Raw genomic sequence first — 23,572 nt, 5'->3', positions numbered from 1 at the left:
AGGAATCTCGTCCGGGTGGTGACTTTACGATCTACCGCGAAGCGTGGGCATGGTCCCAGTCCGTGATGTCTGCGGGGGTTTCCCCGCACCGACGTCAACCCCAGGGCGGCTGGGCTGAGTCTGGGACCGAGACCGCGCAGTGCCGGGGGCCGGAGGAGCAGCCCGGAGTCGGGGTCCGAAGCGCAGCCGGGGCCTGAAGAGGAGCCCGACCCCGGTTTGGCTCGGCCAGGCCCGGCGCTAACCGGCTCCGTCCGGCACGGCTCAGCCCCAAGGCTGTCATTCGGTTGCACCCGGCTCGGCCGCGGCCCACCCGGCCTCACTCGGGCCCTCTCGGCTCCTCTCGGCCCGCACCGGTTCGGCCCCGCCCCTCGAGGACCCGCCCAATCCGCTCAGTTCTGCCAAGACACGCCCCTCCTAGCTCCGCCCCCACAGCCTGCCCACTGGCCAAGGCTCCTCCCACCCCTCTCGGCTCCGCCCCCCGAGGGCGGGCGGGCGGCGCCGCTGGAAGTGACGCTACGAGGGCGGGGCCGGGCCATCCCCCTCCCCTCCACCCGGACCCCCCCTTACCTCTGCCGCCGCCGCCGCCGCCGCTCGGGCCGGGAAGCGATGTAGAGCTCCCAGGCCGTCCCCTGCCCTGCCCGGCCCCAGCCCCGGGGCCGCAGCCACCGCCGCCGCCATGAAGAAACAGTTCAACCGTATGAAGCAGCTGGCCAACCAGACCGTGGGCAGGCGAGTGCGCCGGGCCGACCCGCGGGGGGCGCGGGGCGCGCGGGGGGCCCCGGGCGGGGGGGGGGCGGGCTGGGGAGGGTCGGGGCCCGGCCTAGGCCAGCGGGGGCCGGGGGCCGCGCCTCGCCGCGCCCGAGCGTCTGGGGCCGCCGGGTCCCCACCGCGCCGCGCGGGCCGCGCCTCCGCCGGGTCTCCCCGCCCCCCCCCTCCCCGACCCCAGGGAGCATCACCCGGGGAGAGGGGGGAGGAAGGGGAGGGGGGAGGACGCGGAGGGGGGAGGACGCGGAGGGGGGGAGACCCGCGCCCACCCGCGTCCTCCGCTGCCCCGCGCGCGGGTCCCCCGCCGGCCCGGCTTCGCTCTGACTGCCCTGGGCGCGGAGCGGAGCGCGGGGCTTGCGGGGCGGGGGTGGGGGGGTGTGGGGTGGAGGGAAGCGTCATTCCCCGCCCTTCCCGGGTGACCCCCTTTTCCTAGAAGTCACCGGAGGGTTAAAGCCGGTGGGACTGGCTTGGTGAAATTGAGCACGCCCTGGAGCGGGAATGGAGAGCTGGTAGCTGGTAGCCAGTCTTCAGGAAGCTCGGAAATGGGCCACTTGGAGATCTTGACATTCAGAAAGCGGGGATGGGAAAGGAGAGGATGTGGAGATGGTATGCACACACACACGCACATGCACACACGCGCACACACACACACAGACACAGAGTCTACACACACATACACGCACACACGCGCACACACACAGACACAGTCTACACACACATACATGCACGCACACACACGCATACACACGCACACACAGACACAGTCTACACACACACACACACAGAGTCTGCCTCACCTAGCTGTGGAAACGAAATGCTTCCTCGTGTTTCTTTGGTACTGCTTCAATGCCTGACAGGGAAAATCGATGTTTAAATGGAAGACTCAGGATGGCAATTCCCTGGGAATGATTGGTGCACTTTCTTTCTTCCTTCCTTCCTTCCTTTCTTTTCTTTCTTTCTCTCTCTCTCTCTCCTCTCTCTCTTTTTAGGCCATTTTCATTTGCTGTGTTCTCATCCCGAGCAAGTGTTTTTAAGGCCTGGCAATGCAGCTAGCTCTAGTTTACCGATTTGCTGTGGTGTGTTCTGCAAAGATAGGAGAATTTCAAGAGCTAGTCCAGAGTTCTCACTTCTTTTTTTTTTTTTTTTTTCCCCTGTAACAGTTAAGGGGAGTTTGGTTTGGCTGAAGCACGTGAGACACTTCTTTTTTGTGTATCTGTGAAAATACTTTTACTTCCTCTTGAGTTTTCTAAATTTGCTTTTGACAGTTTCGTTTCCTGCTACTTTTTTTCTTTTTTTTCTTTTGCTTAGAATTGTCATTCAGTGTTTAAAATTCCTTACCAGGTTATCTTGACACATGCCCACTTTCCTGGTTATTTACAGGAAAGTTAAATAAAATGTAGCGGTAAGAAGACAGTGAATTATAATTTGGAGGGGCATAACTGTTTCAAACCACAAGCATAGCCAGGATTATCCTTTCACCTGGATTTTTGTAATCTTTCCATCCTTTAGAGTTTGTAACCTTGTCACATTGTTGGGTTGCATTGTTTGTTACATTGCCCATTATATTGTTTGTAGTTACATTGTTACCTTGGGTCAAGCATGGAACTTTGCTTTTAAGAGGTTTAGAGAGTTTTCTGTCTTGAAAGTCCTTTAGGGTCTCCTTGACTTGCTTTTCCTTAGCCTCCCTTCCTACTTTGACATCATCCACTTTCAGTTTCTAGGGTAGGCCAGGATTTCTTACTCAGTATCCTCTCCCTGGAAATCTTGACACTCTCTTTCACGATGTCTAACCTACAAACACCTCTGTCTTCAGGCCTCCTTGGGGATGGTCTCTGTGGCTTTAGAAGATCCTCGATGTTCCAGCACAGAATGGATGTCCCTCTTGGGCAGAGCCATAGTTCCATTTGCCACCTGCTTATTTTTGCAGTGACATTGCCTCTTGATGTTTCCTGTGTTCCTCACTAGTCTATAGCACCTGTGAGTTCTGGTACTTTTTCCTTTTTTAGCGGGGGTGGAGGGGGTGGGGGGGGGCGGATCTAGAGCTTGATCACAGGGCCTGGGCACTGTCTCTCATGTTTTTGCATTTGTTTCTGCTCAAAGCTAGTGCTACAGCCCCACTTACACCTCCTTTGATTCTCATGATCTGCACTGGCTCCTGTCACATGGTAGGTAATTGATCACCTGATTTCAAGATTCTAGTTCTTACTGTGTTGCTCGTTGCTGTGGGGCTGAGTATGGGAAAATGTGAACTGGATAGAGTAGCTGGTGATTCATACTGGGACTTTAATTCTGGGCCTGACCTTTGACTCTGAAAAATCTTTATTGCTAGATGCCAGTGGAAGCAGCAGCTATTACAGAATTATTCAGGGTGTGGCTGTTAGGCACCCAAAGTTAGAACATCTGTTTTTACTGGGGAACCTGCTGCTCTCTTGCTGTTGATTTCTTAGCTCTTTGTGGATTGTGTATGTGTGTGTATGCTCATACGTGTACATGTGTGTGCCAGTCCTGGGGCTTGAACTCAGGGCCTGGGTGCTATCCCTTAACTTTTTTGCTCAAGGCTGGAGCTCCAGCACTTGAACCACACACTTTGTTTTGTTTTGTTTTTATAATTAGTTGGAGATAAGATTCTTACAGACTTTACTGCCTGAGCTGGCTTCAAACTACAATCCTCAGATCTCAGCCTCCTAAGTAACTAGGATTACAGGCACAATCTACCAGTTCCTCACCTTTCTGTATTTTTCCTTCTCAAATTATGGCAAAGGAATACTCGAGGCAGGAGAGAGTCTAGGGTTGTTAGTGCATAGAAGCAGGTGGTTTGGTGGGCACCAGAGTGCATTGTGGGTGTGTTGGGTCAAGGTGAAAGCTTGGAAGCACAGAAGGTTTTCCCTTCCTGAGACATGAATGGAGAAGAAAGGTATGTGTGCGGATGTCTTGTATATGTATGTGAGAGAGTTACTCCTGCAAGATGGAGACCTTGTGAGTAACCCCCCTGGTGGGTTTCCATGGGACTGATGTGTGGGGAATGAGTAAAGTCTGGAAGGAATGAGTTCCCATGATGCAATCTGTTTACCGTGGGTGGCTGAGTCTACTCTGAAACATGGAAGGCATGTGAGGGGGCCTGGTAGCTTGGGTGTCTACCTGCTGAGTCTGTCCTTTAGTGGATACCAGAACTTAGAACTGTGCTGCAACGTACGAGGTATTAAACAATCAAAGGTAAATAGACATGGTTTCTGCCCTCAAGCTGCTCCACAGATACGTGGAAGAGATAGGCAAGTGCAAAATAATTATATCTCTGAGATAAGTGTTTATAGAAGGCTGATGATTGCTCAGGAAAACCTCCCAGGTATTGGAATGAAGAATGGAAGCAAGCTTCTGAGGAGAAAATGGGAGTAGAGCCTTTTGTTTTTCTCTACCTTCACACATAACTCTTACATATTTCTCACAATGATGAGGTGTGTGTGTGTGTTGTTGGTAAGAGAACCCAAGTCAGGGTGCCTGAGCCAAGAGAGAAGTGTTCCGTGCAAACATAAAGCCAAGTGGCTTTATGTGTGAGTGACTCCACCAGGCCCGTGTGCTCAGGACCTCTCCCCCGCCCCTCCCCCAGCAACCATTGTCCTTCATAAAGTCCCAGAGGAAAAGAATACTTTGTGACTGTGGCCAAAGTACCAGGCTTGACTCTGAATGTTTCTGGGTCACATGCCTGCTTTCCCCAGGAACTGAACACAGTCAGCCCCACCCAGACCATGTGGACAAGAGAAGAGAAGTCTATATGAGAAGGGAGAGTGCTTGCTGATCATCAGCCTAGCAAGAAGCGCCCTGACTCACCTTTTGCAGCTGGGCTACAGAGAAAGATATTTTGCCCTTTAAAATCCTTGAATGTGAATAATCCAGCAGACCCAGATAGTGTTTTGAGGGAGGTACTGTCCTGAAAAGAGGAAGGTGGATGGCTAGGATGAGGAGCTTGAAGTTAGGAGAACCAGGTATGAAAGAGAAGAGGAATCAGAGGGATCTAACTAGGCCGGCCTAAACTCTCTCCCTGGAGAGTCTAGCCTGGTTTCCCCTGAAGGGCTGAGTGCTTTCCCTAAGAGATGTCTCTTGACACACTAAGGTTACAAACCCAAGTGCCTGGAGGGCTAGGCTAGTAAAAGAAATGAGTGATTTGGTCCAGACAAGACCTGCAGAGGACCTGCACTGTGTCCCAGAAAGAGGCTGTGTGGGAATGGAGGCCCAGTGGGGCCTGCAGTTTTCAGGAAAAGCCCACAGTGTGGTTTCCAAGAACATCCGATGGCATTTAAATTAAAGTAAACAACCACTGTGGCGCTACGTGGGACCACAGAAAATTCCTGGAGACCAGATGTATCCAGTACTTACTGGTCCTCCACTCATCAGGGAAGCAGGCCCTGGGATCTTACATATTTTTCCCATCTTCCTTACCCTGATGCCCCTGCATTCTTTACTGAAGATCTGTGAACTGTCTGGTTGGTGTGTTTCATCTATATTTCTATAGTGGTGTGGTTTTCAAAGGGTTGGGCTAAAACACCTGGCCTGATTTTCACCTACAGGGCATTATCACAGGAGAAATGACTTGGCAAGTTGGCACACTTTACCAAGTGGCTGGGCAGTGTATAGATGCAGACCTTCTGTCAGAAGGGCTTATGTACTTCCTTTTTACCAAGGATGTTTGTTAAACTCCTTCTGGGTGAGATTTTATTACTTATTCCTGATTTAATGATGAGGAAACCAGAGATCAAAGCTAGGCCATGAAGCTGGTAAATGACAGAGCTGTGGCTCAAAACCTGGGTGAGAAGGCCCCTGTTGAGTTTTAACAATGCTATCATCAAATCCTGGAGGCTATGGGTTGGATTCTGTGGTTGTCCAATGGCTCTCAGTCAGAGTTGATTTTTCTCCCAGGATACACTGGGCAGTATGTGTCAGCTGAGGATCAAATGGTGGGCCTGGTACATGGCTGGGCAAGACCCTGTGCCACCATGCCTTCCCGCAGCCCTCCTGGGAGTGTTTATCATTGCCGTGATGAAGGGGGGTTGCTGCTGGCATCTGGTCAGTTAGAGGCTAGGAGTGCTGCTGCATTGTACCAAGTATCCCCAGTGACAAAGAATGATCCTGTGCCATACCAAGGTGAGGAAGCCTGCCTGGCTCAGCCTTCTCCAGTCAAAGCCAGAGATAGCACACTGTTTGCTTACAGGGCATAGATGCGGTCAGTTTGGTCAATGCTGCTTATTGATTTATTGTTATCCATTTTTAAAAGAGTTCTTTTCTCCAGGCACTGGTGGCTCACGCCTGTAATCCTGGCTACTCAGGAGGCTGAGATCTGAGGATAGCAAGTTCAAAGCCAGCCTGGGACAGGAAACTCCGTGAGACTCTTAGCTCCAATAAAACTACCAGAAAACCAGAAGTGGCTCTGTAGCTCAAGTGGTAGAGCGCTAGCCTTGAGCTGAAAATCTGAGGGATAGCACCCAGGCCCAGAGTTCAAGCCCCATGACAACCCCCCCCCCCCCACACACACACACACAAACAAAGGAGTCATTTTCACATGAAAATCTGGATTTCCTGCTTTATCTAGAATCTTGGACACTCTGTCAGCACCTGCATTCCTACCTAGTCTAACTCCTAGAGTGGAGCCACAGCTTTCCTCTCTAGGACAGTTCAGTCCTCCAGTGTCTCAATGTTCCCATACCTAGCTGCTCCCTGCTGACTAGCCATAGTCTCCAAGAGCAAAGAACCCTCTCCAGAGAGGAAGGGATCATTGTCTTAATAGGCTAGCCCCATCCATTGTCAGCCGCACAGATTTTCACATCAGTCCCAGTAAATGTCTGCCTGCTGATCTCAGATCTACTTCCTGGTACATTTTAGATAAGTCAGGTTCTCTTTCATGAGACACAGCCCTTCCTATTCTTGCCTGTCTCCCACTGCAGATCCTTACTTTGCCTGCGTGACCATTCTGTTTCCCTTCCCCATTCCATGGCTGTTTTTCACTCTGCAGCTCTAGGAATGCTCTGGGCAGGATGGCTGAGGGAGGCTGGGTAGCTAGGCTTGGCTGCAAGACTCCTTTGGAGCAGGGATAGGAAGAAGTCAGCGGCAGCTTTTTCTTAATCTGACCTTTGTTACTTCTTATGTGAGTTGTATGTTGTGAAATTCTCAGATATCCAACAGATGAGGTACTGGCACCTGAATATCCATTCTTCACTAGGAGAAAAAAATGAATGGTGAAGGTGTGATGATATAGCATCTTCCCTGTTCGTCGTGTTACTTTATGGTATTGCCTCTGGCTAAGTAAGGTTCTAATGTGCACCAGGGAGAAGTTCCAGGGTTTACCATCATAGAGGAGTCAGTGTCTGCACCAGGCAGGTACTCCTAAAAGAAAGATCTATGCTTTGATCCAGGGACCAGTGGCACACACATATAATCCTAGCTACTGGAGAGGCTGAGATCTGAGGGTCAAGATTCAAAGCCAGCCTGGACAGGAATGTTTGTGAGACTCTAATCTCTGATTAGAGATTTTTTCCATCAGGAAAAAGGCAGAAGTGGAGCTGTGGCTCAAGTAATGGAGCGCTAGCCTTGAGCAAAAAAGCTCAGGGATAGCACCTAGACCTTGAGTTGAATTCAAGCCACAGGGCTGTCACAAAGAAAGAAAGAAAGAAAGAAAGAAAAACAAAGGAAACTGGGCACCATGGCTCATGCCTGTAATCTTAGCTACTCAGGAGGCTGAAATCTGAGGATTGAGATTTGAAGCCAGGTTGGGAAGGAAAGTCATAGACTCTTATCTCCAGTAAACTACTCAGAAAAAGCTATAGTGCTAGCCTTGAGCCAAAGAAGCTCAGGGACAGTGCTCAGGCCCAGAATTCAAGTTCTAGGACCGGCAAAAAGGAAAGAAAGAAAGAAAGAGAAAGGGAGGGAGGGAAGGAGGGAAAAAGAGAAAGATCTATGCTATATATAGATATCATTCTATTTGTTTCTCAAGTGTTAGTTCCTTGGCACAGTAACCAATGAAATATAAATCCATTTAAATGTGTCATTATGCTTGGATCTACTTTGAATATTTTTTTAACCTTATTTATTTATTGGTCATACTGTTTGAGCTGGGGTCTTTCTTGTTTAGCTGGTGCTCTGCCACTTAAGCAATCTTCAAGCCCTGCTTTTCTGCTAGCTATTTTGGAGACTGAGTCTTGGCCTTAATTAAACCTGAATCCTTTAGATCTTAGCCTCTGTAGTAACTATTTTATTTTGTTTATTTTTTTAGGGTCCGGTTGTGGGGCCTGAACTCTGGGCCTGGGCGCTGTCCCTCAGCTCTTCAGCTCAAGGCTAGCGCTCTACCACTTGAGCCACAGCGCCACTTCCGGCTTTTTTTCTTTTTGCTTATGTGGTGCTGAGGCATCGCCCAGGGCCTCGAGCATGCAAGGCAAGTACTCTACCACTGAGCCAACTTCCCAGCCCTGTAGTAACTATTTTAAATACTGTTTTCTGTTTATTTTTATTTTATTTTATTTTTGTCAATTGTGAGGCCTGAACTCTGGGCCTGGATGCTGTCTCTCAGCTCTTCAACTCAAGGCTAGCACTCTACCACTTGAGCCACAGCACCACTTCTGGCTTTTTCTGTTTATGTTGTGCTGAGGAATCAAACCCAGGGCCTCATGCATGCAAGGCAAGCACTCTACCCCCTTCCCAGCCCCTGATTTCATTTTTATTGTGTGTGCAGGAGTCACAAATGAAAACACCAAGGCAAATGAAATAAAAAAGTGAAATGGGAAGTGGGCATAAGCCAGTAGGGAATGGTGGCAACTGTGGTGAACATACTGAATACATGTTCATTTAAAGGGTGGAGTTGCTCTTCAAGTTCTTAGTGAATGTGGGTGCAATTTAGCTACAGGTCCCTATTTTAAAAGGTGCTCCAGAATGATGATTTCCATGTGAAGTATTTTTGTTGGTAGGTTGATGGGTTTTTGTGGTCCTAGGGTTTGAAATTATGTTTTTGATATTTAAATGTTGGCAACTAAAACAAATTAAAAAAAGAACACCCCACTGAGTAGGCCAAACAGAACTTATCTGCAAACTTTATCTGGCCTTGGGCAGCCTGCTTTGCCCTTTAGTTTGCAGACTGAGCCCTGTGGTTTGCAAAGTTGTTTGGGCTGCTGGTTATGAGCTAGTTTTTTTTTAGATGAGGATGGCTGATCTGTTTTGTCATTATTTATCGTTCCTTATATACACACTGTATTTTGTGTACATAGGATATTTCATAATAAAAACAGACAGGCGAGTTGACAGGCACTTTATTTTAGAGCTGCCTGACTTTCCAACCATGTAGACATTTTCCTTTCCACTTACAAGTTTGATTCTTCTTTTTTTTTTTTTTTTTGGGTCCAGTCGTGGGGCCTGAACTCTGGGCTTGAGCGCTGTCCCTCAGCTCTTCAGCTCAAGGCTAGCGCTCTACCACTTGAGCCACAGCGCCACTTCCGGCTTTTTTCTTTTTGCTTATGTGGTGCTGAGGAATCGAACCCAGGGCCTCAGGCATGCAAGGCAAATGCTCTACCACTGAGCCACCTTCCCAGCCCTGATACTTCTTTTTTGGAGGTGGGGGAAGGGTGGTACTGGTGCTTGAACTCAGGGCCTGAGTGCTGTCCCTTACCTTTTTTGTTCAAGGCTGGCCTTCTACCACTTAAGGCAGTTTCTTCGCTTTTAGCTTTTTTTTCCCCCCTGGTTAATTAGAGGTAGGCGTCTCACAGCCTTTTCTGCCAGGACTGGCTTTGAACTGAAATTCTCAGATCCCAGCCTTCTGAATAGCTAGGACTATAGGCGTGAACCGCTTGTGCTTAGCCAAATTTCATTCCTTAAAGTTATTTACCTTGAGCCGGGTACTGGTGGCTCATGCTTGTCATCCTAGCTACTCAGGAGGCTGAGATCTGAGGGTCTTGGGTCAAAGCCAGCCTAGGCAGGAAAGTCTGTGAGACTCTTATTTCCAATTAACTACCAGAAAACTGGAAATGGCATTGTGGCTTAAGTGGTAGAGCTGCTTGCCAAGAGCTGAGGGATAGTACTTAGGCCAAGAGTTCAAGGCCCATGGCCACCAAAAAAAAAAAAAAAAAAAAGTTATTTACCTTGAAAAAGGGAACCCAAGCAGCATTTTAAAGATAGGAGCCCTCTTTTTAAAAAGGATGATGTACATTCCTCCCTGGGTGTCCTCAAGACCCCAGGGATACTAAATTCCCCAGATGTTCAGGTCCCTTATACAAACAGTGCAGTCAATATCTGGAGTTTACAACCATTCCATGTTTAGGAAACTAATATTTATGTAACCATAATATTTCCAAGTTGTATTTGAAGATGATACTTTCACTGTTTACAGTAGAGAAAGCGACACTGCACTATAATGTATGGCACAATGAATATTGCATTTCCCTATTACCTTAAGGAGGATTAGACACTGTCTTGTGTATGTGTGTGTGTAGGCCTGAGCTCCATCCCTGAACTTCTTTTGCTCAAGACTAGTGCTCTACTGCTTGAGCCACAGCTCTACTTCCAGCTTTTTGCTGTTTCATTAGAGATAAAGAGTCTCACAGACTTTACTTCCCCAGGTTGGCTTCTTAGACCTCAGGCTCTGGAGTAGTTCAGACAGTAGGCACAAGCCACCAGCACCTACCCTTGGAGCTGAGAAGGTAAACTCAGTGGTAGAACACTTGGGAAGCAGGTTGAGACCCTAGATTCTGTACCTAGCTGTGAGCCACTTATTTACATTTTATCCACCAAAATCAAAATCAGTGCATCTGTATCTTGGTTGAGTTCTCTGTGTATATCATTGGTTTATGTAGTTGTCATTGCATTCATGTTTACTTATCAATTTCATTGTTCAGTTAACAATTCAGTTCAACAAATCCTCTTTCGTGCTATCAGCTGTTTAATATATAACCAGAAGGTGGCTCAGTGGTAGAGCGCGTGCCTTGCATGCATGAGGCCCTGGGTTCGATTCCTCAGTACCACATAAGCAGAAAAAACCGGAAGTGGTGCTGAGGCTCAAGCGGTAGAGCTCCAGCCTTGAGCTGAAGAGCCGAGGGACAGTGCCCAGGCCCAGAGTTCAGGCCTCACGACCGACCAAAAAAAAAAGAGAGAGCGAGAGATCACATAACCAGTAGAGCTTATTCCAGCAGATCTTCAATGTAATTAATGAATATTATTCCAATCCTTTATTCATTATCGATTCTTTTGGTGGGGGGGGGGAGCTTGAACTCGGGGCTTGGGTGCTGTCCCTGAGCTTTTTGCACAAGCCTAGCACTCTATTACTTGAGCTTTTTGGTGGTTAGAGATAAGAATCTTTTCCTGCCCAGCTGGCTTTGAACCTTGATCTTCAGATCTCAGCCTCCTGTGTAACTAGGATTACAGGTGTGAGCCACTGACACCTGGCATCATTAATGATTCTTAATTCATAAACCTGTTGACCTTCTTGTTCCCAGGGTTATTTTAAATGAGTGCAGTGATGGAATTTTGAAAATGCATGTTCTTGACTAGGCACAAGATTAAACAAAGCAGCTTCTAGCAAAAATCATTGACTTGAAAGAAACTTTATTTTGGATAGGTAACAATTCATTGTAGCAAAAGAAATTATTAGAGTATCAAAACCAGTATTGAACCCTGGGTCTTGGGCATGCTGGGTAAGCACTGGACTACAGAGCCACCTCTGCAGCTTGGCTGCTTCCTTTTGATTTTCCTCTTTCACACAAGCTATACAGTGTTTCTTTTTCAGTGTCTTCCTGTTAGAGCTGTCTTTAGGTCTCAGAGTCAATTGGATCTTTCCTTTAATGTTTCATTAACATTTCTCCTAGAATTTCTTGGCATTCTTCCCATGGTTTAGTCAGAATTTTACCTCTTAAAGAGCTTCCATCATAAATCATAGATTCAGTTGGCAGGGGCTGGGATGAATACGAATATTCATAGAAATAAACGTTCAGAAATACAGGAAGTTCTTCCAGCTACCTGTCACCTGTCAGTGTGAACATGTGTGGGTCAGCCATCTTGGATTTCACATGGTTACTGGATACTCACAGATGCCTGGGCTGGAGCTGCTACCCGACACGGAGCCCAGCCGTACCATGGAGACATCTACCCTAGTACGTACATCTCTGTCACCAGATACGATGAGTGATCAGCTAGGCAGTGGGACACAGCCCGGGGCCTCCGACATGTACCTGTGCATTCAGTGACTGCTCAGACGTACAACATCTGAATGGCCGTGATACAGATCAACAAAGCCAGAAATACTCAGTATCTTATTCTTTAATAACTTTGTCTGTTAATCAGAAAACCATAACAGTTGCTGTTACTGATTCTTAGTAGAGACCAACTTGTCAAGCTTTCTTTTTTCTTCTTCTAGGTACTAGGGTTTGAAATCAGGGTCTCAAGCTCACTCAGCTTGGTTGCTCATAGCACTCTTAACACTTGAGCCATAGCTTCTACTATCTTTTTTTTTGGCCAGTTATTTGAAGATGGGGGTCTCTTATACTTTTCTGCCTGGGCTGATTTTGAACAATGACCCTTGTCTTGTTGTTCTTTTATTTTTTGGGGGGGTCTGGTCGTGGGGCCTGAACTCTGGGCCTGGGTGCTGTCCCTCAGCTCTTCAGCTCAAGGCTAGCGCTCTACCACTTGAGCCACAGTGCCACTTCCGGCTTTTTTTCTTTTTGCTTATGTGGTGCTGAGGAATCGAATCCAGGGCCTCACGCATGCAAGGCAAGCACTCTACCACTGAGCCACCTCCCCAGCCCAACCCTGTAGGTCTTAACTTCCTTAGTAGCTAGGATGAGAGGGATGAGCCAAGTATGTGCCCAGCCAAGTTCATTTGCTTTTGAAGTCAGTTGGCAGAAAATGTCTAAGGTAATATCCATATGTTAAGCCCAGAATAGTATTTCTCCCAAATGCATTTCTTCCACAAGATGTTCTTCAAAGTGTTCAAGTACTGTACAATCATTGTACTCCTATTTTATTTATTTATTTATTTATTTTGTCAGTCATGGGGCTTGAACTTTGGGCCTGGGCACTGTCCCTGAGCTCTTCAGCTCAAGGTGAGTGCTCTACCACTTGATCCACAGTGCCACCTCCGCTTCCAAAAGTGCCACTTATTGGAGATCAGAGTCTCATGGACATTCCTGCCCAGGCTGGCTTTGAACTGTGAATCTCAGATCTCAGCCTCCTGAGTAACTAGGATTACAGGTGTGAGCCTCTGGCACCCAGCTATTTTTTTTTTAACCCTCTGTTAACTGATGATCCTCTTACCCCCAAAAGGTGATTTTGTTGTGCATTGAAAATCTATTTTATTTCCCACAGTGTAACTTCTAATGCTCTTTAATGTCCCTTGTGCTTATATATCTTCTTTTAAACACCTTCCACAATATTTCAGTTTTAGGAGGTCATGGTTTATATACTACCATGGTAGAATTTGGGAAGTCCTTAGATGCAGAAGGCTGAGAAAATGGGTCATTAGGGAAGGAAATCTGGCAGCAGGCAAGCAGCTAGGGAGGCAGAGATAACAGCCAGAGTTAAGAAAAACCCCCAACACCATGATGTTCAGACAAGAATAGGTAACATAAAGTTCTTTTTCACTGTTATGTAATGTTTCTCTTAAAAATGGAATGCTTACCTCTCCTTTTGACCTCCCGGTAGGCTGTCTCTTCTCTCCCTTGGATTTGTGACTTTGTGTGTTTGTATGTGTAGATGTGAGCACCAAGGATACACCCTTAGTAGCTTTTTAAATTTGGATGAGCTAGTGTCTGTCAGATTATTTTTTTTAATTATTTCCAGTTTTGATGCAAAATGAACATCAATATCAATTTTAGTTCTTAGAAAAAATTATTAAGAATATGATGAGTTGACCCAGCACAGTATAAAGTGAAAAAAATAAAAGAAATACCAAAACAAAACAATTTAATTTTTGTGTGCGTATTCCACAGCTTAGACGATGATGAGAAAGAAGTCCTGCTCTGTCATAATTGTACACCTGCCAAGTGTTTCACTGACCTTAATTTTGTCTGCAAATAGTACCCAGAAAGCAAGGAGAAAGTATGTCAGCCCTCCCAAGCCCAAAGAGCATATTGAAAGGACAATATGAACCTGAAAGATTCGTCGAAAGATGATAGGTCTTTAGCAAGAGTTGGACAGCGTTGTGGGGGGGGGGGTGGGGGGGGGGCGGGGGTTGGAAATAAACTGAGCATGCTCAGGGTGGTACTGAACTCTGAATCCCAAGCATGTGTAGCTTTTCCTCCATGGTGGACTCCTTGCAGGTACCAAGGCTCTTCTGTGATGGTGATGATCATCATATTGCTTATTGGCTGCCTGCCCTGGTCTAGGCCCTAGATAACAAAAATAAACCTGACTGTGGCATTTATTGCCTCATTAATCTGTGTGCTGTCCCTGGGAGGGTGTGGTGGGGGATGAAAGAGATGGCAGATAACCTGGGGAGATGGAGAGTGACTATATGTGGCCTAAGTAGTTGCTTGTTGTTATTGCTGACAAGTAGGGCCTAGATACTTCAATTGGTTGGCATGGGAAATCTTAGTGTTCTCTATACATTTGTAATTACTTAGCTAGTTACAACTGATAATTTTCACTGACTTAATTTTTACTTTAACCTTTGGCACATCTATGTATATAATAATGTCATGTTCCTAGTTCTCTTAGTTTCCTTCCTTTTGCTTGCTCTGTTGTTGTTTTTGTTCGTTTGTTTTGGTTTGGTTTTTGTTTTTTTTTAAGGTTTTTTTTTTTTTTTTTTTTTTAGATAGGATCTCACTATGTTGCCTAAGCTGGCCTGGAACTCACAATCTTCATAACTTAGTTTAGTCCCTCAAGTGCTGAGATTACAAGTACACCTCACAACTCCTGGATTTTCTTTCCCCTCAAAGGGACAGGTCTCAGGTCTCTATATTGTCCAGGGTGAGTGAACTCTTGGGCCTAAGTGATTTTTTTTTTTTTCTGGTTGTGGGGCTTGAACTCAGGGCCAGGGCGCTATCCCTAAGCTCTTCTGCTCAAGCTCATGCTCTACCACTTTGAGCCACAGTACCACTTCTGGTTTTTAAGTAGTTTATTGGAGATAAGAGTTTCACAGACATTCCTGTCCTAGCAGACTTCAAACTGTGATCCTCAGATCCTCCTGAAGTAGCTAGGATTACAGGCATGAGCCATCAGTGCGCAACCCTAAGTGATTTTTACACCTCAGCTTTCCAAATAGCTGGACCAGAGGGTCATACCACTGTGACTGACTTTTCCTGATATGTTGAATGATTTGTCATCTTTCATTTAGTTGGTTAGATTCCAGGATAATGTGTAACAGTCTGGAATTTAAACAGGAACCTTCAAACCCTGCTAAACTGCAAGAGTGATAGGGATAGTCCTGGAGAAATCGGCAAGCATTGTTCTCCGAAGCCACATGCCTGTCAGTGTGTCTGCAATGTGAGCCTTTGTTATGTGTCTTAGTCATCGGATTGCAAGTGGTTTTATTATTTTATGTTATGTTGTTTACAGAAGAAAGTGAACTGTGCTTTAACACCTCTTTCAGAACTGGTAGAGGGGACACCCCTCAGTGTTTGGACAAGAGGGCGGGATTTGGGGATTTTGGTGTTACTCTTGGAAACCATCCAAGAAATGCCCTTGGAGTTTTCTGTACGCTCTGAGGGCTTAAGCATGGACAGGAGAGAAAGGGGTCACCTTAGGCTGGTGCTGAGCTGGGTGAGAGAGAGGCTTTTGTAACTAGGAGGTGGAGAGTCTTTCACGGAGGCTAGGGGAGATATGGGACCTTGGGCCCTGGGGCCCACAGCCTCCACTGACCTGCCCGAGGGTGAAGCTGTGCTGGTTTGCGGCTTAGTCCTGTGGCTTGACCTTTTGAAGTCATCTTGCTTTCCTGTTGTTCCACTCCTGAACTTGTCTGGGAACCATTCCTAGGAGGCTAACCTACAAAGTGACTAAAAAGAAATTTTTTTCAGTTGTGAGACTTGAACTCAGGGCCTAGACACTGTCTGAGCTTTTGGGGGCTCAAGGCTAGAACTCTACCACTTGAGCCACCGTACCTCTTCCAGTTTTTGAGTGGTTAATTGGAGATAAGAATCTCACATGGACTTTTCTGCCCAGGCTGGCTTCAAGCCATGATCCTCAGATCTCAGCCTCCCGAGTAGCTAGGATTACAGGCGTGAGCCACTGGTGCTCTGCTCTACAAAGTGATTTTTTAATAGGTAAGGCCCCTCTAGTTTTCTGGATTCCTCAAATGGGATACATTCATTTTACATTGGACTTCTGTTCTAGGTTCTTGCCTGGCAGATGATTTTAAATGCAGGATGCAGAATTTCTGCTACCTCTACTATACGGAAGATACTTAAGGCTTAGGAACCGGATGAAAACATTGAGAAATGGTGAGGTCAGTTTCAATGGAGCACCTGTGGCAATATGTCAGCACCATTTCCAAGGAAGTTAGGTCACAAGGCAGTGGACGTAATTGTAGGTGCTGAGTCTTAGTGTCTTTTCCTTCTTCCCTCCCTTCTTTTTTCTTTCCTTCTTTGATTTTTCTTTTTCCTTATGTTTGTTCTCTCTCTCTTTCCTTCTCTCTCTTTTTCTCTCTCTCTCTCTCTCTCTCTCTCAGTAATTCCAGGGTTTGAACTCTGGGCCTTTTACTTCCTAGCCCATGCCTCCAGTCTATTATTATTATTATTACTATTATTATTTTGTTTTTGTCAGCCATGGGGCTTGAACTCAGGGCCTGGGAGATGCCCTGGAGCTTTTTCACTCAAGGCTAGTGCTCTGCCACTTTGAGCCACAGCTCCACTTCCAGCTTTCTAGTGATTAATTGGATTAAGAGTCTCGCAGACTTTCCTGCCCCAGCTGACTTTGAACTACACTCCTCAGATCCCAGCCTCCTAAGTTAAGATCACAGGCATGAGCCACTAGCACCCGGCATTTTTCATTATTTTTGAAGAGTCTTGCATTCATGCCCTTGGGCTGGGCTTAATCTAAGATCTTCCTATTTATACTCCCCTCATATCTGGGATGACATGCACACACCATCATGTTCAGCTTCTTTTTGGTTTAGATATGGTTTCATTTTTTGGCTGGGACTTGCCTTGAACCATAATCCTTCCTATCTCTGACTCTTAAGTAGCTATGATTACAGGTGTGAACTACTATGCCTAGTTTAGGGCAGTCATTAGGAATAGAAACTGTTCTGGAAATTTGAGATAGAGGTTCTCACTACCTCTGGCCAGAAGAAAGAAAGAAGAAAGAAAGAGAGAGAGAGAGAGAGAGGAGAGAGAGCGAAAAGAAAATCATCCATACACAGAGAGCCAGATATAATTTCATAGGCTTCTAAGAATCCTCACGCTTGTGGACACAAACCCCGGGATGGAGGAAAACCAATCAACATATCTGGCAACTCAAGAAACTCACTAGTTATCTGAGGATTCTCCTTGCCAGTTACTAATTGCTGATGTGTCCTTCAGTGTGCATGCCCATGGGTGCTGTAGTTCTACATGGGAGCCTCCCCCCAAGAAGCAGAAACATGGTCCTCTCTGACAAGGCTTTGTGATCGGCTTTCCGGCCGTGAGTTCATTCCCTCCTGCATTAGGGTGGGGTGGGGGGTGACTTGAGGCTGAGGAGCTCCGGTCTCTCGGGTGCTGATCACTGGCTCTCTCTAACCTTAGCCCAATCAACCTCTATGCCCTGCACCCACACTTGTGACCTAGAGCTCCAGACCCCAAGGGGGAACAAGGCCAGGTATGTTTAACGAGTTGGCGAGTGATGAAGAGGGATCACAAAAGACACAAAGGAAATCATAGGAGACAACAGGTTAGTACTGGGAAGAGTAGTCCGGTTAGATTTTGCCTCACCACCCTATGCCAAAATAAATTCCAGGCAGATTAAGAGTTTCATGCAGGGGCTGAGGCCAGGGCTCAGCATTGGAGTTCTTGCCTGGCATGTGGACACTCTGGCCTTTTCAGTCCCTGGTGGGAGGAAAATTGTATGTGTGTTTAAAAATAGAAGGAGTAGGAGAGCTGGGGACTAGTGTCTCACACCTGTAATCTTGGCTAGTCAAGAAGCTGAGATCTGAGGATCAGGGTTTAAAGCCAGCCCAGGCAGTAGAGTCCATGAGACTCTTATCTCCAATTAATCACAAAAAAAGCCAGAAGTGGAGTTGTGATTCAAGTGTTAGAGCTCTAGCCTTGAGCCAAAAAGCTCAGACAGCATCTGGGCTCTGAGTTTAAGCCCCAGGACCAGCATGAGAAAGAAAGAGAGAGAGAAAGAGAGACAGACAGACAGACAGACACAGGCACAGACAAAGAGAGAGAAATAGAGAGAGAGAAGCAGAAGAGAATGTGTCATCTCATGGAAAGTTTGGTATGAAAGCGCAGAGATAGAACAATACAAGATAATCTTCAGAGTTAAATTTTAGGCTGTGGGTATAGCTCTGCAGTAAAACACTTGCCTAACCGTGTGAGGCCCTAGATTTGATTCCTAGCCCTGGGAAGGGAGCAGGGATAGATAAACTGTCTGTGATGCATTATGATATCATAATTAAAATTATGTTGAATGACTAATAGGAAAAACCTAACAGCAGTCACATGGAGGGTTAATACCTTTAGTGTATCAAGTTTTTTGTTTGTTTTTGTGCCCATCCTAGGGCTTGAACTCAGCTCCTAGGCACTGTCCCTAAGCTTCTTTTGCTCAAGGCTTAGTTGCTCTACACTTGAGTCACATTGCCACTTCTGGCTTTTTCTCAGTAGTTTGTTGGAGATAAAGAGTCTCACAGCCTTTCTTGCCCAAGTTGGCTTTGAACCGGGTTCCTCAGATCTCAGCCTCCTTAGTAGGCTAGGATTATAGGCATGAGCCACCCAGCACGGGTCTATAACAAGTTCTTAATGTAAAGAATGCCCCCCCTGCTGAGCAAGTATCATAAACTTAGTTCACAGAGGAACTACAGCTGGAAGCATGTGAGACAAGTCCTCTCCGGAATGCAAAGCGTCCAGACTACATCTCCCATTCAACAGGCACAGTTCAAGATGATGGCACCTTGCCATCTTGGGAGTAGAGAGAAAGACAGGCAGGCTCACCTTTGCCAGTGGGAAAGTAAACTGGCCTTCTTTTCCAAGAAGCAATTTGTGTTATGAGAACTGTTTCTAGAATCTTCTGCCTGATCTCTTTGTCTATGGTCTGACCACAGTCCCTCCTCCTTGAGCAGCCTGTCTCCCAAGGCAGTGCCTTCTGCACCCCCTCTCTTCTCCCTTTCCTTCCTTCTCCGAGCAGTCAATCAGCCAAGTTCCTCTTAGACTTCACTTTCAACACTCAGCCCGACCAACTTTTTTTCTTTCACTTGTGCTCCCACACCTGGAGTGCAGGGTGTGGTCCAGAAAGATCATCCAATTGTGTGGGTCAAAGCTTTTCTGGCCTTCCAGCTGAGCCGGGCTTTCCTTGGCTCCCTTCCGCATCCCATTCTCCCCGGCCAGACTTTCACTTTCCCAGCCCGGACACACCCACTCTCCTTGGATGACCTGCCTCCGGATCTCCCGAGAACCTGGGGTTGCTGCTCTGTCTGGTCTCATGGGCAAGTCGGCCATGCACCCTTCTTTTATGGCCCCGGGGTCCCCATCCTACCACCTGACTGAGGCAGCCCTCCAACCTGGGTCCCCCGCTTTCTGCCCTGCCTTCACAGCCAGCCCCCCTCTCCACCGCCTGTCTTCTTGGGCTCCTCCCTCCCCTCCGTGCCCGGCATCTTGGCCTCCAGTACCTGTCCTAGTTATTTTTGTATCCAAGGGCCCAGCCCAGCACAGCCACCCAATAAATATTATTTTAATGAGTAAGACCCAAGCCAGTCATAATCTTACGTCAATTTTTCTAGAATAGGAAAAAAAAGTAGATACCAATATTGTTTTAGAGGGAAAAAAATCTTTTGAAAATGGATATTGAAGGGTCAGAATAAGCCCACCCCTCATTTCCCTCATCGCCCCGACTTCTTCCCTCCACTCTCCTCTTTCTGCACCTCTTCTGTTCCCGGGGCCATAGTGTCTCACTCACACCTCATTCCTGCGATTTCCCTTCCCTAGCAACTGACTCTTCTCCTGTTCGTTCCACTCCTGTCCTCCCTCCACTCCCTTTTCTTGCCTTCCTTCCTATTTATTTGTTCGAGATAGAGTCCTGTTATGTAATCCAGGCTGGCCTCGAACTCACAGTCCTGCATCATTCCTCTTGAGTACTGGGTTTGGAAGGAAGAAGCCGCCAGCACACCTGGCTAGGGACTCCTCCATGCCCTGGGTGTCTGTCCTTTGCCTCGTCGTCCTTTCCGCGGGAGCAGCTTTCCTGGCGGACTTCCCGACTTTCCTGAGCTCTACAGCGTGTTCCACACCTCTCATCCAGGCACCCCTCAGTGTGTCAGGGCCAGACGCAACGCATGCCCACAAGGCCCACCGCAGTGTCCCCAACAGAAGCCTTCAACTCTGCATCCCACAGTGCCCACGTCTACTGCCCTGCACAGCCTCCAGATTGTCTTTCAGCCAGGCTCAGGAGACCCTCGGTGGCCATCGAAAGTCTCACTTCCCACTCGCCTCAGGAAGAGCCCTCCGTCCCAGGTCTCATCTTCTCAGGCGCCTTGTCATTGCTCTGGGGCTCCAATAGGTCTCCCCTTTCCCATCTTGCAGACTCTTCCAAGAGACTCATCCACAACCACCTGTGATTGATTTCCTGCTTGCTAGGTGCTAATCCCAATTAGAGTGGAGCAGTAAGTTCTAGAAGTCCCGAGTTCTACGCTTACAGCTCCACACATTTTTCTTTCCATGTTCTAAGATCTCAGAGACCACAGAAGTTAAAAGTTTTCGTAGTTGAACATTGGTAGTTTTTTTTTTTTTTGTCGGTCGTGGGGCTTGAACTCTGGGCCTGGGCGCTGTCCCTCAGCTCTTCAGCTCAAGGCGAGCGCTCTACCACTTGAGCTACAGCGCCACTTCCGGTTTTCTGTTGGTTTATTGGAGATAGGAGTCTCACGGTCTTTCTTGCCCAGGCTGGCTTTGAACCGCGATCCTCAGATCTCAGCCTCCTGAGTAGCTAGGATTACAGGCGTGAGCCACCAGCGCCCGGCTGGTAGTTTTTTAAATGCCACGCTATCCTGGTATTCTCCGAGAAAGTAGATAAAATTTCCAGTTTTCATGGTTCCTGATCTCCCTACACAGAGACACTGAAGGTATAAAGTCAAAAAAGACACCGGAGGTTAGAGGCATGGCTCAGTTGGTAGAGTGCTAGCCAGTGAACAAAAGCCGCAGGTACTGAGTTCAAGTCCTGGTCTCAGACCTTTAAACAAAAAATGCCACTGATCGGTGTCAGCCTAAAGGTGCTCTAACCTGAAGGTACCAGGTACCTGCCCACCCGCCCTGTGCCCCGCTCATCCTGCCTGGTCCCCTAGTCCAGGGTGTCTATATGTTGTGGGCAACAGTGCAGAACAGGATTGCTGGTCAGCATTGGAAGCTGTTTAACCATTCTTCCTTGCCACTCTGATGGGTCAGCACAAAAACATGGTCTTGGCTTCTCTTCATGTCCCCCTCTGCTCCCCACCCACGGGCCTACAGTGAGGGCTTGTTGAGATGAGTTCTTGTGAGCCTTTGACACTCGAAATATGTCTTTTCTTTTGAAGGAATGTGGCGCAGAAATGTAAAGTTGTCAGTTCTTCTCAGCACTTGGATGATTTGGTCTCAGCATTAGCCATCATTCTTACTATTGCTCCCTGTATGTCCAGTTCCCTTTCCCCGCTTTAAGGTTTACTTCTGGGCTGAGCATACTGGTTCACACCTGTAATCCCAGTTACTCAAGGTGGAGATGGGGAAGATCATGATTTAAGACCAGCCCAGGCAAAGTTGCTAGCATGACCCCATCTTAAATAATGATACCAGCTACATAGGGAACGTAAGTGGGAGGAATAAAGTTGGAGGCAGATTCTAGGCAAAAACACACCCTGTTTAAAAAAGGGCTACAGTGTGGCTCATGTGGATGAGCACCTGCCAGCAAGTGGGAGGTCCTGAGTTCAACCTAAATACCTCCACCACCACCCCTAACAAAATAAATAAATAAAATTACATCTTATCTTTTATTCAACAGTTTGATTTAGATGTTTTATGTTTTTCTTACCTAGCTTGTGGTTCTCTGAGTACCTTGGATCTAAAGTTTGTTTTGTTTTGTTTTCTTTTTTGGGGGGGGGTTTGGTCAGTCATGGGACTTGAACTCAATGCCTGGGTGCTATCCCTGAGCTTTTTCACCCTGAGTGCTCTACCACTTTGAGCCACAGCTCCTCTTCCAGTTTTCTGGTGGTTAATTAGAGGTAAGAATCTCACTGATTTTCCTGCCCAAGATGGCTTTGAACCATGATCCTCAGAACTCAGCCTCCTGAGTAGCTAGGATGACAGGTGTGAACCACTGGTGCTTAGCCTGGAAAGCTTTTATGTTAACTCTAAAAATACTTCTGCCATGTTTTTTCTCTCTCTCACACACATACCGGACTATTACATATGTGCCAGAATCATATTACTCCATGGATCACACAACTTTCTTCCGTCCTTTTCTCTCCCTGTGTTTTAATTGGAGTAACTCCTCATCTGTACATTTCTCAACCTTTTCACTCAGTACTTGCATGCATTCATTCTAGTTGTTATTGGGCCCCTATGAGACAATCCCAGTAAGTCGATTGTCGCTGGGTCTAGTTCTGTTGACTGTTTTCTCCCATGGTCACTTGTGACTGACTGCCAGCTGTGTGTGGAATGTGAGAATGGCATACCCCTGCCAGCTGTGTGTATGGGGACTTGAGCCAGTCTTGTCTATATTTGAGTCTGGGTTGTGCTGTTGCCACAGGAAGGGCATCAGAATTTGCCATGGGGCAGGCCTTAATTTGAGGGTGCCTGCACTCACTGTCAGCACGCTTGCCTTTCTGCATGGTAGAAGGTCATTACCTGATGCTCATTTTCAGGTTTCTCTATCACTCTTCAGGAACCTCCAGAGAAGAAGCAGCAGTCTCCTGCTCAGTCCCTCTCCCCAGGTACCATTTGCAGTGCTTTCCCTGAGTACCAGAAAGTTGCTTGGGATCCACACCTCTCCCTTGGACGCCAGCACCACCCACATACCTGAGCTTCTGGGTTGCTTTCTCCCCAGCCACATCCCCTGTGCCCGCTCTTCATCACTCCTGACTTGGCTTCTCCCTGCCCTCACGGCCTCTGGTACCATCAGCACCCACCTCCCCAACTCTTCCATGAGGTCGGCCACAGAAGCCAGCACCAGTTTCAGAAGACCTTTCTGTGCTCTGGGTCTCCCCTGTGACCTCTGTAACCACCTGCAAGTCTGTTACCTCCTCTGGGCCTAGATAGATGTCTCATCTCTAAAATGGGAATAATCATAGCATCAGTTTCATGGCTAGCTGAAGGGTGAATCCATCAACAGATGTAAAGCATGGATTTGGTGGTCAAGCACAGGGCCTTTGCAGGACGCTGCTCCAATTTAGAAACTGATTCAGAAACCATGGGCAAGGCCCTGAGCCTCTCTGCATCGTAATTCTCTCCTCCTCCATGACGGTGAACCTTCCTGGAATTACTCCTGGAGCGCCTACAACAGTGCTGAACTCTTGCCCTAGTGCCAGCTGTGATGATGACAGTGATGATGATCGAGGGGACCCTGTTCTCCCCCCCACCCCCCAGCTGCTCCTTGTGCTGGAGAACTGTCACTTTCCTCGACAGTCTGAGGTCTGTCAGGCCAGGGACCTCATCTTACCCACCATAGCTTGTGGTCAGTGAAGCAGGCAGATATTTGTCCA

The 23,572-nt window shown here is 47.4% G+C and overlaps 1 protein-coding gene across 1 annotated transcript in view; it reads left to right on the top strand.

Moving 5' to 3' along the window:
- Window positions 1-568: 568 nt before the first annotated feature.
- The window catches only part of Arhgap17 (Rho GTPase activating protein 17), an 86,950-nt gene continuing 63,946 nt past the window's right edge, over window positions 569-23,572 (top strand). The window contains 1 exon segment of the mRNA XM_042689769.1: window positions 569-729. Within this exon segment, the coding sequence (XP_042545703.1) occupies window positions 677-729 (53 nt within the window). The 5' untranslated portion in view covers window positions 569-676.

Source organism: Dipodomys spectabilis, unplaced genomic scaffold, assembly GCF_019054845.1.
Source record: "Dipodomys spectabilis isolate Male_0828 unplaced genomic scaffold, ASM1905484v1 ptg000127l, whole genome shotgun sequence".
NCBI classification, from domain to species: domain Eukaryota; kingdom Metazoa; phylum Chordata; class Mammalia; order Rodentia; family Heteromyidae; genus Dipodomys; species Dipodomys spectabilis.
This window is presented reverse-complemented; position numbering and strand designations above follow the sequence as displayed.